Source organism: Taeniopygia guttata, chromosome 25, assembly GCF_048771995.1.
Source record: "Taeniopygia guttata chromosome 25, bTaeGut7.mat, whole genome shotgun sequence".
Lineage (NCBI taxonomy): Eukaryota > Metazoa > Chordata > Aves > Passeriformes > Estrildidae > Taeniopygia > Taeniopygia guttata.
Window position 1 is genome coordinate 5,917,138 of NC_133050.1, and position 16,378 is coordinate 5,933,515.

The 16,378-nt window shown below is 62.7% G+C and overlaps 1 protein-coding gene across 3 annotated transcripts; it reads left to right on the forward strand.

Annotated features, from left to right (window-relative positions):
• Positions 1 to 3,093: 3,093 nt before the first annotated feature.
• PEAR1 (platelet endothelial aggregation receptor 1) lies at positions 3,094 to 16,369 on the forward strand. 3 transcript variants are annotated; one of them, XM_030291483.4, is made up of 22 exons: positions 3,094 to 3,209; positions 4,585 to 4,677; positions 4,766 to 4,870; positions 5,696 to 5,796; positions 5,902 to 5,994; positions 8,060 to 8,306; positions 8,388 to 8,502; positions 8,578 to 8,714; positions 9,198 to 9,410; positions 10,799 to 10,973; positions 12,069 to 12,189; positions 12,267 to 12,430; positions 12,511 to 12,613; positions 12,690 to 12,836; positions 12,918 to 13,046; positions 13,966 to 14,094; positions 14,170 to 14,385; positions 14,458 to 14,597; positions 14,688 to 14,784; positions 14,947 to 15,006; positions 15,706 to 15,894; positions 16,104 to 16,369. In XM_030291483.4, exons 2-22 carry the CDS (start codon positions 4,586 to 4,588, stop codon positions 16,244 to 16,246), a joined length of 2,916 nt encoding a protein of 971 aa, XP_030147343.4. In that variant the 5' UTR covers positions 3,094 to 3,209; position 4,585; the 3' UTR covers positions 16,247 to 16,369. The 3 variants fall into 3 exon arrangements, with proteins under 3 accessions (XP_030147343.4, XP_041577091.2, XP_072774659.1); XM_041721157.2 differs by having other exon boundaries at positions 8,388 to 8,714; XM_072918558.1 differs by lacking the exon at positions 14,947 to 15,006 and having other exon boundaries at positions 8,388 to 8,714.
• Positions 16,370 to 16,378: the final 9 nt, after the last annotated feature.

A 16,378-nucleotide genomic window follows, 5' to 3' on the forward strand; every position in this document is an offset into this window, starting at 1 on the left:
GCTGAATTGATTTCATCTGGATAATTAAGCAGCACAGGCAGAGCCCTGGCAGCTCCTTTGTTACCCCCTGTGACCCGAGATAAGCAGGAGGAAAGCGGGCTGGCAGGGGAAACTGAGGCACGGCACGAGCTGGGAGAAGTCAGGGGGTCTTTGCTGGGTGCTGAGGGGTTTGGGGCTGCCTTGGCACCTGGCTGTGCCCAGTGGCTGGGGTGGCACAATGACTCAGGAGGAAATGGGAGCTCCCAGCTGAGCATCCCACAGCCCCGCAGTGGGGTCAGGCCCCTCTGGCTCACCCCGAATCTTTGCTGAGGGTCCTGCCCCGGGAAATTGGGGGCTGCCATGGGCAGGTCCGGCTCTGCTGGAGCTCAGCCTGGCTGGCAGAGCCCCCCACCTGCTTCCTTGGGGTCTCTAATCGCTGCCCTCACTGATTTATGACCTTTTTTCCCCCTCTTATCTAATTTGAGGAAGGAACTAGATTACAACCTTGAGCTTTTCCAGCCCCGTGCTGGAGATTGCCGCAGAGCAATGCCCCAAAAGGACCATGTGGGGTGACACCCCTTCTCCAAACAGGCATCTGTCCCTCAGATTCCTTCATGGGGTGCCAATGCCTCCATCTCCCTCGTGGGCGCGGCTGTGCCTCAGTTTCCCCTTTAGAGCGGCCAGGGAAGAGTTAAAGTTCACCCCACGATCGATTTGATCCCCCCTCCCCTCCCTGCCGGCGAAGTTTCTGCATTGCAGCGCCCCGGGGGGAGCGGTAATGGACTCTGGCAATGAGGTAATTAACGGCTCCGCTCCCCGGTGGAACTGCCGCCCCACCGGCACCGGAGCCCGGCCCCGCTCGCCCGGTTTCACCGGGGCTTCCCGGAGCCCAGGCTGGTCGTGCAGCTGCGGGTGGGCACCACTCACATGCTGCCCCGTGGGTGCCATCCCGGCTGTGCCACCCTCCCGTGCCCGGTGCCACCGGCTCTGATGCTGTGGGGTTGGTCTTTAGAGGGTCCCACTGCCCCCCAAAGCTCCTCATGTCAGCGTTCAGAACACAAATAATCACAGGATATGATTATCTGCAGGTGATTTTATTAAAAGCTCTGGAATCAGACCCAAATCTGACTCCGACACGGCTTTCGAGCTGAATGTATTTTATATATCATTATATAACTTCCATATTAATTATTAAACTGATATTGTTCTATTGTATACATTGACATGAGTTTCTCGTGATCTTTCTTAGGCCCCTGACCACAGTTTCTCATGATTATTCTTATGATTAAACAGCAATTATATTTAATTACTAAACAATCATCACATCTAACAATTATATCATTTATCATGTACAAGCTACACATGTGCAGTTCTAGCAAGTACAAGCTCTTAATGTACCTAGGGTATTTATCTTTTTCTTTTCAGGGCCTACTAAGCTTATTTTTCCTTTTAACCCTAAATCCCCATGATTTAAAAACCCTTTTACTATCACTAAGGGGTAGTAAGAGGATCAGCGATGTGTTTGGGGTGGTGTTTAGGGGAGCTGAGGGTCCTGCCCATCCACAGCCCCAACCACACCAAATTGCACTCGGGGGTCTCCATCCCCTCCGCTTTTGGGGCTCCCGGGGGGGCTGCAAAGGCATCTCAGCACTGAAGTGCCGCCTCAATGTCCCCGAGCAATATTCCCCCCGCCCTGGGGACACCTTAAAAAGCATTGCAGGGAGGGATGGAGGGAGGGGTCACTTCCCCGGCAGCCCCTCAGCTCCGGATGTCCCCAGCTTGTCCCATCTCCGATATCCTTTCCTATTCCTATTCCACCGCCCCTGCTCCGGGAGCGCCGTTTTGGGGTGGGTGGGCTTGATCCTAATGGAGAGGCGAGGGGGGCGGGCAGCAGAGTCTCCCCGGGATGTGAAAATCGTTGGGAGTGATTAGAGCTGTTCCTGTAACGAGCAGAGCAATTAGCGGCGCCTCGGGAGCCGCCGAGACCGCTAATGTGTGCTGGGGGTGGGGGGCAGCTGGGTAAGGGGTCCCGGGGTGGGGGAACACGGTGCCACCCGTGCTGACACGGAGATTTCGGGGTGAGGGGGTGGCTGCAGTCCTGGGGTGCAGCCAGGACCCGGAGATGTGGGGATGCTGTGTGCCTGGGATGGGGGGGGGTGGGAACCCGAGATTTGGGGGTGCAGGAATGAGGCGTGCCTGGAATGCAGAGAGGATGTCCTGGGATGTTGGGATGCAGGAATTATGTGTCCTGGGATGCAGGGATGATGTGCCCAGGATGTTGGGATGCAGGGATGATGTCCTGGGATGCAGGGATTATATCCTGGGATGTGGGGATGTTGTCCTGCGATATTGGGATGCAGGAATGATGTGTCCCTGGGATGCAGGAATGATGTGCCAGGGATGTTGGGATGCAGGATGATGTCCTGGGAGGCAGGAATGATGTATCAGAGATGTTGGGATGCAGGAATGATGTGTCCCTGGGATACAGGGATGATGTCCAGGGATGTTGGGATACAGGGATGATGTCCTGGGATGCAGGGACGATGTGCCAGGGATGTTGGGATGCAGGGATGATGTCCTGGGAGGCAGGGACGATGTGCCAGGGATGTTGGGATGCAGGGATGATGTCCTGGGATGCAGAGATGATGTGCCAGGGATATTGGGATGCAGGGATAATGTGTCCCTGGGATACAGGGATGCTGTACCCGCGGTGTTGGGCACCAACCCCGGGCTCTGCTCTGCTGCCAGCCTCCCCTGCCCTGAAGCCAAAGGACACCCTGGTCCCCACATCCCCTCCCCACAGAGCAGCTGCCCCTTGCTCAAGGGGTCCCTTCGCTTGCCCCAGCCTGAGGGTCAAGCCCTGCACCCATGGGTGCCACAGAGCCCTCGGGGAGGGGACACCAGCACCCCGCTGAGGGGCTGCACCGGGATGTCCCCACAGACCCTTCCCCATCCCGTGCTCTGTGAGAGCAGTCCCGGCCCTGCTGCTGTGCCAAAAAAAAAAAAAAAAAGAAAAAAAAAAAAAAAAAAAAAAAGAAAAAAAAAAGAAAAAAATAATTAAGGGGATTTTTTTTATTTTTTTCCCTTTTCCGTAGTTGACTCCACGTCCAAACTTCCTGAGAGCAGCTCCAGCCCTCCCTCCGCTTCCGACGGCCGCGCTGCGCCATCCCGGCCCGGCCAGCCCAGCCCGCGGCGGGGCTCTGCCCCCGGTGCCACCGCGGCCCCGGCAGGTGAGTGCCACCCCCACCCGGGCACCCAGGGGTGGCACGGGCGGGTGGCACCGTGGGCGCTGTGGGAGGGGACGGTCCCCAGGGATGGTGCAGGTTGCGAGGTGAGGGGTGGCTGTGGGACAGCGGGTGGGGTGTGGGGCAGTGCTGCGACACCCTGGGGTGACCCCAACGCTGTCCCTGCCCCTAAGTGACACCCGTGCCCCCCTCGCCCTCACCCAGCCGCATCCCTGAGGAAACGCGTCAGCGGCCGGGCTGTGGCGGAGGAAACACCGGGGCAGAGATAGCGGCTGTGGGGGGGGACCCACAGCGTGTCCCCCGTGGGGACAGGGCAGGGCTGCTCCTCTGGCCGCGCCCCACACGCTCCTTTCACCCCATCACCGGCGGGATGCTCCTCAGCCCACCCGCGAGGCTCTTAGGGGTGTCGGTGGGGTGAGGAGCGCCGGTTTTTTGGGGGGGCTGAGCCCCCCGGCACGTTTTGATGGCTCCTGGCTTTTCCTGCCAGCATCTCCCCGTGGTTCCTGTTTTTCCCAGCAATGCTGGGACCCCCGCCCTGGTCCCCCGGGGATGAAGTTGGGGCTGAGCTCGGGGTTCCCCTGGCTCTCCCCCCCTCGGCAGGGTCCATGCGAGGGAATTTTGGCAGCGGCTGAGCAATTAATTCCACACTGCCGGGAGTTGAAGGGAAACGGGGGGAAAACTTTCCCACTAACAGTTTTTCCACCCAAAACCGGATGCTCTGGCCCCAAAACGCAGCGCGGGGTCTGGTGAGGGGGGAGGATGAAGCCAGGGAGGACTTTTGGGGTGTGATAGGGTTGGAGCAGCAAGGAAGCCCCGCTAAATCCAGCTGTGCTGACCAGGAAACCTCTGTTTCCTCCTTGGCACACGGCTGTCCTGCCCCGGTAAACAGCACGGGGGGCTCGGGGGGCTCGGGGGGCTCGGGGGTCGCGGGTCCCCGGTTCAAAACGCTCCTCGAGCCGCCCCGGCAGAGCCAGACCCTCTCTGGGTTGAGCAAGAAGCTGCTGGATCCAGAAACACGAGTGGGAATAAACACAGAGCGAGTTGAAGTGGGGCCAGCATCCCCCCCTCCGGAGGTTGGGGTCTCCAGGACAGGTCGGGGTGATGCTCCCGATGCTCCCCGGGGTGTGTCAGCAATGTTGGGGTGAGGCTGAGTGGGACCACCCAGGCTGCTGAGCGGCCGTGCCTCAGTTTCCCCTTGGCACAGGCTCGGGGAGCAGCGGGGCCGGGGATGTTTTTTGGGATGCAGGAATGCAAAACCAGCCCTGCAGGGAGGTCGGATGAGGAGCTGGGGCCGGGGGCGGTGGGTGGGGAGCGGGAATGTGCGGAGGCACCGGGCTGCAGCCGCGGTCTCTCCGGGCAGGATGCTGCTGCGGGCCGCGGTGCTGGCGGTGCACGCCGGGCTCCTGGCTGCCCTCCAGCCCGGAGACCCCAACGTCTGCAGCTACTGGGAGAGGTAGGACCGAGGGGACAGGGGAGGGGGACAGCGACAGCGGGGGGGTCTGCCAGGACTCGCAGTCACCCCGAATTCCCCCCACCCGCAGCTTCACGGCGCTAGCGAAGGAGTCCTACACCAAACCCCACGTTGTGCCCTCCAGCGAGCCCTGCCCCGGGGGTCTGGGCATCCCCCTGCCCTGCCCAAAGCAGAGGTGGGAGCACCCCCAAGCTCCCCAGAGCCCCTCGGGGACCTCAGGGTGTCCCCAGGGCTGTGGGGGGCTGCAGGGGGAATGTCCCCCCCCAGGGTGGGGGAATGTCCCACCCCAGGGTGTCCCCAGGGCCATGGGGGGCTGGAGGGGGAATGTCCCACCCCAGGGTGTCCCCAGGGCTGTGGGGGGCTGGAGGGGGAATGTCCCACCCCAGGGTGTCCCCAGGGCTGTGGGGGGCTGGAGGGGGAATGTCCCACCCCAGGGTGTCCCAAAGGCTGTGAGGCACTGGAGGGGGCTGTCCCACCCCAGGGTGTCCCCAGGGCACTGGGAGGACTGGAGGGGGACTGGGAGGGCTGTCCCAGTTCAGAGTGTCCCCAGGGCACTGGGAGGACTGGAGGGGCCCTGGGAGGGCTGTCCCAGTTCAGGGTGTCCCCAGGGCACTGGGAGGACTGGAGTGGGGCTGTGCCCATGGCCAGGGGGGCTGGGAGGGCTGTCCCAGTGTAGGGTGTCCCCAGGGCACTGGGAGGGCTGTCCCACCACAGCGTGTCCCCAGGGCACTGGGAGGACTGGAAAGGGACTGGGAGGGCTGTGTCAGTTCAGGGTGTCCCCAGGGCACTGGGAGGACTGGAGGGGCCCTGGGAGGGTTGTCCCAGCACAGGGTGTCCCCAGGGCACTGGGAGGTCTAGAGGGGGACTGGGAGGGCTGTCCCAGTTCAGAGTGCCCCCAGGGCACTGGGAGGACTGGAGGGGGACTGGGAGGGCTGTCCCAGCACAGGGTGTCCCCAAGGGCAGGGGGACAGCGCTGTCACCGTGTCCCCTGGTGGCACAGGGTGGCGTACCGCACCGAGTACCGCCAGGCCATCCGCACCAGCTACCGGCGGCGCTACCAGTGCTGCCAGGGCTACTACGAGAGCCGGGACTCCTGTGCCCGTGAGTGGGGCCGGGGCTCCAGGGGGGCTCTGGGATGTGTCCCCAGGGTGCAGAGTGTCCCCAGAGCTCCCTGAGGACACCCTCTGCTCGGCCGTGTCCCCCCAGCTCACTGCAGCCAGGAGTGTGTCCACGGCCGCTGCGTGGCTCCCGAGCTGTGCCAGTGCGAGCCGGGCTGGCGCGGCCCCAGCTGCTCCAGCGGTGAGGGCTGGGCACAGCTGGGCACAGCTGGGCACAGCTGGGCTGGGCACCCCCAGCCAGGGGTGGCAGAGGGGGCAGTGGGCTGCCCTGGAGGGGTGGGCGGCCACGGTGGGGCAGCCAAGGGGTTAATGGGGATGGGGTTGGGATGGGTTGGGGTGGGGAGAGGATGGGATGGGAATGGCCCTGGGTGGGAAGAGAACGGGGTGGGCATGGGATGGGCATGGAGAATGGGGTGGGTTGGAAGGGGGATGGAAATTGGGATGGGTTGGAAAGGGGGATGGAGAATGGGATGGGTTGGGATGGGTTGGAATGGGGATGGAGATTGGGATGGTTTGAGATGGAAATTGGGATGAGTTGGAATGGGGATGGAGATTGGGATGGGTTGGAAAGGGGTTGGAGATTGGGATGGTTTGGGATGGGGATGGAGAGAGGATGGAGAATGGGATGAGTTGGGATGGAGATGGAGGTTGGGATGGATTGGAATGGGGATGGAGAATGGGATGGGTTGGGATGGGTTGGAATGGGGATGGAGATTGGGATGGGGAGGAAGAGGGGTTGGAGATTGGGATGATTTGGGATGGGGATGGAGAGAGGATGGAGAATGGGATGGTTTGGGATGGAGATTGGGATGGAGAGGAAGAAGGAATGGAGACTGGGATGAGTTGGAATGGGCATGGAGATTGGGATGGGTTGAAAAGGGGATGGAGAATGGGATGGGTTGGAAAGGGGTTGGAGATTGGGATGGTTTGGGATGGGGATGGAGAGAGGATGGAGAATGGGATGGTTTGGGATGGAGATTGGGATGGAGAGGAAGAAGGAATGGAGACTGGGATGAGTTGGAATGGGCATGGAGATTGGGATGGGTTGAAAAGGGGATGGAGAATGGGATGGGTTGGAAAGGGGTTGGAGATTGGGATGGTTTGGGATGGGGATGGAGAGAGGATGGAGAATGGGATGGAGAGGAAGAGGGAATGGAGACTGGGATGAGTTGGAATGGGGATGGAGATTGGGATGGGGATAAAGGGGATGGAGATGGAGATGGGTTGGAAAGGGGGATGGAGAATGGGATGGGGAGGAAGAGAGGATGGAGAATGGGATGAGTTGGGATGGAAATTGGGATGGAGAGGAAGAGGGGATGGAGATTGGGATGAGGAGGAAGAGGGGATGGAGATTGGGATGGTTTGGGATGGAAATTGGGATGAGTTGGAATGGGTATGGAGATTGGGATGGTTTAGGATGGGGATGGAGAGAGGATGGAGAATAGGATGGTTTGGGATGGAGATTGGGATGGAGAGGAAGAGGGAATGGAGACTGGGATGAGTTGGAATGGGGATGGAGTTTGGGATGGGTTGAAAAAGGGATGGAGAATGGGATGGGTTGGAAAGGGGATGGAGATTGGGATGGGGAGGAAGAGAGGATGGAGAATTGGATGGTTTGGGATGGAGAGGAAGAGGGGATGGAGACTGGGATGAGTTGGAATGGGGATGGATATTGGGATGGAAATTGGGAGAGGTTGGAATGGGGATGGAGAATGGGGATGGAGAATGGGATGGAGAGGAAGAGGGGATGGGAGCACGGATAGGATGGATGGGAATGGGGTAGGGGTAGAGATGGGAGGAGGATGGGATGGGATGGGATGGGATGGGATGGGATGGGATGGGATGGGATGGGATGGGATGGGATGGGATGGGATGGGATGGGATGGGATGGGATGGGATGGGATGGGATGGGATGGGATGGATATTGGGATGGGATGGGATGGGATGGGACGGGACGGGACGGGACGGGACGGGACGGGACGGGACGGGATGGGATGGGATGGGATGGGATGGGATTGACGGGACAGGATGGGATGGGATGGGATTGATGGGACGGGACGGGACGGGACGGGACGGGATGGGATGGGATGGGATGGGATGGGATCCATGGGATGGGATGGGATGGGATGGGATGGGATGGGATGGGATGGGATGGGATGGGATGGGATGGGATGGGATGGGATGGGATGGGATGGGATGGGATGGGATGGGATGGGATGGGAATCACCGCTGTCTCCCCCACGCAGAGTGCGATGAGCATTCCTGGGGGCTGGACTGTGGACAGCGCTGCCCCTGCCACCACGGGGCACCTTGTAACCCCCTGACCGGGGTCTGCTCCTGTCCCCCCGGCTTTGCCGACCCCCTGTGCAGCCAGCCATGCCCACCTGGCACCTATGGGCAGAGCTGTCACCTGTCCTGCCCCTGCCACCACCAGGCGCCCTGCAACGCCTCCACTGGCGCCTGCCTGTGCCCAGCGGGGCTGAGCGGCCCCCTGTGAGTCGGGACCCCTCCCTCTGTGCCCTCCCCTCCTCTGCCAGCCCCAGGCAGGCTCTGCTCACCCCTCACCCCCCACAGCTGCGAGGTGCCCTGCCCTGAGGGCATGTCCTGCACCACGCCCTGCCCCTGCCAGAACGGGGGCATCTGCCACCCCTCCAGCAGCAGCACCTGCATCTGCCCCCACGGATGGATGGTAGGTGGGCTGTGCCCCTCTCCAGACACGGGCTGTGCCTCAGTTTCCCCTGCTGAGCCCGGTGCTGCTTTGCAGGGGGAGATCTGCTCGGTGCCGTGCCCCCCCGGGCGCTTTGGGCCTGGCTGCCAGGGCGAGTGTCGCTGCCACAACGGGGGGCACTGTGACCCCCACGGGGGACAGTGCCAGTGTGCCCCTGGCTTCACTGGAGAGCAGTGAGGGGGCAACTGGGCACGGGGAAAATGTGGGGCTGGGGGTCTGAGGTGGTGGGGGGATGGAGGGGAGGGGAATGTGGGGGATTGTGGGGGCAGGGATGTGGGGCTGGGGATACACAGGGATGGCGGGGAGGGGATTGGGGGTACAGCGGGTCGGATGGGCAGCGGGAGGGGACACTTGGGGACAGGACATTTTTGGAGTGGGGGCCCATGGTCTGGGAGTAGGTGGAGATGGAGGTGCACAGGGAGGGGGCATCCAGGGGCAGGGCACAGGGGGCACATGGGGATGTGGCACATGGGGATGTGGCACATGGGGACAAGGCCACCACCACCCAGGACCAGGTCTCCATGCAGGCCAGGCACCCTCAGCTCTCCCAGGCTGGCGTGCAAAGGGCTGGATGGACTCAGCTCGGGGCTAGGGGGCATCCCAGGGGGCACCCAGCTCTTGGCAGGGCTGTGTCACCACCTCTGCCCCCCATGCAGGTGCCAGGAGAGGTGCCCAGTGGGGCGGTACGGGCAGGACTGCCAGGAGAGCTGCGACTGTGCCAACGGGGGCCAGTGCTTCCACGTGCACGGGGGCTGCCTGTGCGAGGCCGGGTACCAGGGCAGCCGCTGCGAGGAGCGGCACTGCCTGCCCGGCCTCTACGGGCTGCACTGCCAGAGCCGCTGCCTCTGCCACCCCCAGCACAGCCAGAGGTACGGCCCCGGCCCACCCCGGCGGCCCCAGCCCATCCTGGCACCCCGATCCCAGCCCAGCATCCCAAAACCCTCATCTCACCCCAACCACCCCATCCCATCCTGCAACCCCAATCCCACCCCAACATCCCCACCCCAACACCACCATCCCATCCTGGCACCCCAGTCCCACCCCAGCATCCCAAAACCCTCATCTCACCCCAACATCCCCATCCCACCCTGGCACCCCAATCCCACCCCAGTATCCCCACCCCAACATCCCCATCCCACCCTGGCACCCCAATCCCACCCCAATACCCCCATCCCATCCTGGCACTTCAATCTCACCCCAGCATCCCCAGTCCGCCCTGGCACCCCAATCCTTCCCCAACACCCCCATCCCACCCCAACATTCCCATCCCTTCCTGGCACCCCAATCCCACCTCAACATCCCAATCCTTCCCCAACACCCTCATCTCACCCTGGCACCCCAATCCCACCCCAGCACCCCAATCCCACCCCAACATCCCAATCCCTTCCTGGCACCTCAATCTCACCCCAATACCCCCATCCCATCCTGGCACCCCAATCCCACCCCAGCACCTCAATCCCACCCCAACATCCCCACCCCAACACCACCACCCCATCCTGCCACCCCAATCCCATGCCAGCACCCCAATCCCACCCCAGCACCCCAATCCCACCCTAGCATCCTCATCCCACCCCAGTATCCCAATCCTTTCCCGACATCCCCATCCCAGCCCAGCATCCCCAGCCCACCCCAACATTCCCATCCCATCCTGGCACCCCAATCCCACTCCAGCACCCCAATCCCACCCCAACATCCTCATCCCACTCCAGTATCCCAAACCTTTCCCAACATCCCCATCCCAGCCCAGCGTGCCCAACTCCACCCCAACACCCCCATCCCTTCCTGGCACCCCAATCCCACCCTGGCACCCCAATCCCACCCCGGTATCCCCACCCCAACATCCCCATCCCGTCCTGGCACCCCAATCCCACCTCAGCATCCCAATCCTTCCCCAACACTCCCATCCCATCCTGGCACCCCAATCCCACCCCAACATTCCCATCCCTTCCTGGCACCCCAATCCCACCCCAACAGCCCCATCCCACCCATCTCCTCCTTCTCCCACCATATCCATCCTCTCCCACCTCCCCCACCTCCCCCCCTGTGGTGCCCCCCACACCCTCACCCCCCCAGCCGGGCGCTGGCTGCATCACCAGGACCCCTTCCACCCCACCTGGGGAGGTGTTTCGTGCTCCCCCATTTGCAAAGGCCCTTCCCAGTGCAGCCAGTGCCCCGTACTGGGAGCACTGGGAGCACTGGGAGCACTGGGAGCACTGGGAGCACTGGGAGCACTGGGGTTCTGAGCGTGCACCCCCAGCTGCCACCCGATGCTCGGGGAGTGCCTTTGCCACCCGGGCTGGGCAGGGCTCTACTGCAACGAGAGCTGTCCCCCCGGCTCCTTCGGGCCCGGCTGCCTGCAGAGCTGCCTCTGCCTCCACGGGGGGGTCTGTGATGGCACCACGGGGCACTGCCAATGCCCCCCGGGCTACACGGTGAGGGGCACGGGCAGAGGGGGGGCTGGGTGCTGCTGGAGGGGGCATGGGGGTTCTGGATAGTTCTGGGGGGAATGGGGGTGTCTGGATGGTTTGGGGGGTGGGCAAGCGTGGGGTCTGGGCATTTCTGGGGGCAACATTGAGGTTTGGGCATGCCTGGGGGCAACAGGGGGGTCTGGGCATCCCTGGAGGAAACAGGGGAGTCTGGGCATCCTCAGGGATGGGTTGGGGGGTCTGGGCATCCCTGGGAGCAACAGGAGGGTCTGGGCATCCCTGGGGGCAACAGGGGGGTTTGGGCATCTCTGGGGGCAACAGGGGGGTCTGGGCATCTCTGGGGGCAACAGGGGGGTCTGGGCATCCTCAGGGATGGATTGGGGGGTCTGGGCATTTCTGGGGGCAACATGAGGTTTTGGGCATCTCTGGGGGCAACAGGGGGGTCTGGGCATCCCTGGGGGCAACAGGGGGGTCTGGGAATCCCTGGGGCAAGGATGGGGTTTGGGCATTCCTGGGGAAAACATGGGGTCTGGGCATTTCTGGGGGCAACATCAGGTCTGGGCATCCCTGGGAGCAACAGGGGAGTCTGGGCATCCTCAGGGATGGGTTGGGGGATCTGGGCATCCCTGGGGGCAACAGTGGGGTCTGGGCATCCTCAGGGATGGGTTGGGGGGTCTGGGCATCCCTGGGGGCAACAGGGGAGTCTGGGCATCCTCAGGGATGGACTGGGGGTCTGGGCATCCCTGGGAGCAACAGGGGGGTCTGGGCATCTCTGGGGGCAACAGGGGGGTCTGGGCATCCCTGGGGCAAGGATGGGGTTTGGGCATTCCTGAGCAAAACAGGGGAGTCTGGGCATCCTCAAGAATGGTTTGGGGTTCTGGTTATCTCTGAGGGCAGTTTTAGGATCTGGGCATCCTTTGGGGGCACCTTTAGGGGGCAACTTGGGGATCTGGGCAACCCTGGGGAGAGCTTGGGGTTCCCGTGGGACAATGAGGGGTTTTGGGGTTGTCCACTTCCCCTACAGCGCCGGGTGACCCACAGAAACGTGGGTGCTTTCCCCAGCCCTGGGCAGGGGTCTGAATTTTCGGTCCCCACGCCCAGGACGAGCACTGCTCCTCCCTGTGTCCCCCCAACACTTTTGGGGTGAACTGCTCGGGGCGCTGCTCCTGCCAGCACGCCCTGGCCTGCTCCCCGCTCGACGGCTCCTGCTTCTGCAAGGAAGGTGGGCGCACAGGGGTCCTGGGGGGTCCCTGTCCCCATCCCACACCCACCCCACTGTCCCCTCATGCCACCCCACAGGCTGGCACGGACCTGACTGCTCAACGCCGTGTCCTGCTGGTTTTTGGGGTCTCAGCTGCAACCGGAGCTGCGACTGTGCCCACGGGGCGTCCTGCGACCCCCAGAGCGGGACCTGCCGCTGTCCCCCGGGCTGGCAGGGCCCTCAGTGCCTGCAGCCCTGCCCGGTGAGTCCTGCCCGCTGTGCTGGCACTGGGGGTTGGTGCCACCTCCCTGTGCTGACCCCCAGGCCATGCCCACGCTCCAGAATGGGACATTTGGGGCGGGCTGTGGGGAGCGCTGCGTGTGTGCCCACGCCGACGGCTGTGACCCCGCGACGGGAGAGTGCCGCTGCCTGCCAGGCTGGACAGGTAAAGGGCACAGCAGGTGTGGGGAGGACCTCAGGGTGCCCTCAGCCATCAGCTTCACCTCTCACCCTCCCTACAGGGCGGCAGTGCAAGCAGGGCTGTCCCCAGGGCTCCTGGGGACGCGGCTGCCACGAGTCCTGCTCCTGCCGCAACGGAGCATCCTGCTCCCCCCAGGATGGGTCCTGCACCTGCACCCCGGGTTACCGCGGCCCCAGCTGCCAGCGCAGTGAGTCAGCACCCCAAAAATCCAGGCTGATCCCACCTGGGTCCCTAGGGGTCAATGCCAAGCTCGTCCCTCTGTCCCCAGCCTGTCCCCCCGGCCGCTACGGCAAACGCTGCTCCCTGAGCTGCTCCTGCGCCAACGGCTCCTCCTGCCACCCCACCAACGGCTCCTGCCTCTGCAGCCCGGGCTGGAGGGGTCCCCGCTGCTCCCAGCGTGAGTGGGGGTCAGGGGGAGCGTGGGGTCCATGATTGAGATGGAGGGAGCCAGAGGCAGAGCTGCCCGTGGGTGGCTCCTGTGCGGTCTTGGCCTGGGCAGGATGGAGCCATGCAGACCCCTGGGGACCTCCATGGTGCTGGCCACCTTGTGGCTAACTGGTCCCAGTATGAAAATATTGGGCCAGCTTGTGGGTAACTGGTCCCAGTATGGAGCTGTTGGACCAGTTTGTGGCTGACTGGTCCCAGTATGGAGCTATTGGACCACCTTGTGGCTAACTGGTCCCAGTATGGATCTTTGGGCCACCGTGTGGCTAACTGGTCCCAGTGTGGAGCTGTTGGACTAGCTTGTGGCTAACTGGTCCCAGTATGGAGCTGTTGGGCCACCTTGTGGCTAACTGGTCCCAGTATGGAGCTGTTGGGCCACCTTGTGGCTGACTGGTCCCAGTATGGAGCTATTGGACCAGCTTGTGGCCAACTGGTCCCAGTATGGAGCTATTGGACCAGTTTGTGGCTGACTGGTCCCAGTATGAAACTATTGGACCAGCTTGTGGCCAACTGGTCCCAGTATGGAGTTATTGGACCAGCTTGTGGCTGACTGGTCCCAGTATGAAGTTATTGGGCCACCTTGTGGCTAACTGGTCCCAGTATGAAACTATTGGACCAGCTTGTAGCTAACTGGTTCCAGTATGGAGCTGTTGGGCCACCTTGTAGCTAGCTGGTTCCAGTATGGAGGTATTGGACCACTTTGTGGCTAACTGGTCCCAGTGTGGAGCTATTGTACCACCCTGTGGCTAGCTGGTCCCAGTATGAAAATATTGGCCCACCCTGTGGCTAACTGGTCCCAGTATGGAGCTATTGGTCCAGTTTGTGGCTGACTGGTCCCAGTACGGAGCTGTACGGTCCCGCTGTGTCCCCAGCCTGTGCCCCCGGGACCTTTGGGCTCCAGTGTGACCAGCTCTGCCACTGTCCCCACAATGCCACCTGCGACCCCACCAACGGGACGTGTCCCTGCGCCCCCGGCACGGCTGGGCCCCGCTGTGAGGCTGGTGAGTGGGGACAGGGTGGGGGACCCCAAGTTTTTCCCCCACCCTGAGGACTGACCCTCCTCCCCGCCCCACTAGGGAATCCTGACCTGCCCTACAGCATCGAGCCAGCCCCTCCTGCAGCCTACAGCCCCCTGGGCATGCTGCTGAGCCTGGTGGCCTTGGTGGCACTGCTGGTGGCTGTGGTGGCCACCAGCCTGTGCTACCACCGCTGGCAGAAGGACAAGGAGCGGCGGCACCTGGCCGTGGCCTACAGAGCAGGACAGACGGACACCTCGGACTACATGGTGCCAGGTCAGCAGCGTGGGCGAGGTGTGGTGGCCTCGTGGTGGCCCTCTGGCACCAGGCTGACTCCTGTCCCTGCAGATGTGCCCCCGAGCCAGCACGCCCACTACTACTCCAACCCCAGCTACCACACGCTGTCGCAGTGCCCGCTGCCGCGGTGCCCGCTGCCGCAGTGCCCGCTGCCAGCCCCCGGCCCCCAGGACAGAGCCAGCTCCCTCAAGGTACAGCAGGCTGGCACAGGACAGCACGGTGCATGTGGGGCACTGCTGATGCCACCTTCGAGGCCAACTTGTCCCCTTTTTGGGCTGCAGGTGCCTGGCACCCAGCTCTTCCCTGGCGTGGAGATGCCCTACAGCCCCGAAGGCAATGCCACGCTGCCGCCTGACTGGAAACACCTCGGGCCCAGGGGTGAGGAGGACATGGAGGGGCAGCTCCAGAGTGGGGTGGGCACCTGAGTGTCCCCCTGATGCTCAGGATCCCCTGGGAAGGGGCTGGGGTGGGGATGGGGGAGAACTTTCATGATGGAGGGAAGAGGAAGCAGAGGGGACCCCAAATCTGCCCTGTGAACAGGGAGGCAGCTGGACAGGAGCTACACCTACAGCCATGGCCTGAGGAAGGGTGACAGCAAAGGTGGGATGGGATGGGATGGGATGGGATGGGATGGGATGGGATGGGATGGGATGGGATGGGATGGGATGGGATGGGATGGGATGGGATGGGATGGGATGGGATGGGATGGGATGGGATGGGATGGAGATGGGCATGGAGATGGAGATGGAGATGGAGATGGAGATGGAGATGGAGATGGAGATGGAGATGGAGATGGAGATGGAGATGGAGATGGAGATGGAGATGGAGAGGGAGAGGGAGAGGGAGATGGAGATAGGATGGGATAAGATGGGGGTGGCGATGACAATGGGATGGGATGGGGATAGGGATGGAGATGAGGATGAAGATGGGATGAAGATGGAGATGGGATGGGATAAGATGGGGGTGGAGATGAGGATGGGATGGAGATGAGGATGGGATGGGATGGCATGGCATGGGGAAGTGACAGAATTTGCTGGGATGTGGAAGGGACAGGGATGGGTTGGGATGGGGAAGAGACGAGGCTGGGATGGAGAAGAGGCAGGGATGAGATGGGATAGGGAAGAGGCAGGGATGAGATGAGGAAGAGGCAGGGATGGTTTGTGGCTGGGTTGGAACAGGACTGGATTAGGGTGGCGATGTGGAAGGGACAGGGATGGGGTAGGAAAGGGATGGGGCTGGGACTTGCCTGAGACACAGCTGCTCCTTCTCCCCGTGCTCCCCCAACTCCTTCTCCCCCAGAGCACCCCTGGGAGGGGCTGAGGACCAGCGCCAGCTCCCTGGCCAGCGAGAACCCCTACGCCACCATCAAGGAGCTGCCCCCTGCCGCTGCCAAGGCCCACGAGGGCAGCTACATGGAGATGAAATCCCCTGTGCAGAGGGAGATGTCCTACGCTGAGATCGGGCTCCTCGAGGAGCCACCACAGGAGGGTACGGCTGAGCATCCCCTGGCCCTGGTGGCCCTGGTGGCCCTGGTGGCCCTGGTGGCCCTGGTGAGTGGGGTCACAACCCCAGTGATGGGGAATGCATAGCTCCAGGAAGAAACAGCCTTGGTGACAGCCCCGTGGGGGACATTGGTGACGGGCCTTCATGACCCTGGGGGGAACGTGTCCCCTTGCAGCCTTCTCTTGTCCCCACAGAGAGCTGTCCTGAAGGCCCCCCCACCAGAGAGCCCCCCAGCCACTACGACTCCCCCAAGAACAGCCACATCCCCAGTCACTATGACGTGCCCCCTGCCCGCCACTACCCCCCGTCCCCACCGCTGCGCAGGAAGGACCGCTGAGGGAGCCTGAAGGAGCACGGGGGGACCCACCACGAGGGGACAGAGGGTCCCTGAGGGGACTGGAGTACCCTGGGACTGCTGCTGTCCCTTCACACGGGTGGTGAATAAATGGTGTTCGGTGTGGATTTGGTG

What these genes read in the sequence shown, in the direction of transcription:
- PEAR1 (XM_041721157.2), top strand. Translation starts at nt 4,586, where the DNA reads ATGCTGCTGCGGGCCGCGGTGCTGGCGGTGCACGCCGGGCTCCTGGCT. An exon ending in CTGCCTGCCAGGCTGGACAG is followed by an intron (nt 12,614 to 12,689) that starts GTAAAGGGCACA and finishes CCCTCCCTACAG; the next exon opens with GGCGGCAGTGCAAGCAGGGC. An exon ending in GAGGAAGGGTGACAGCAAAG is followed by an intron (nt 15,007 to 15,705) that starts GTGGGATGGGAT and finishes CTTCTCCCCCAG; the next exon opens with AGCACCCCTGGGAGGGGCTG.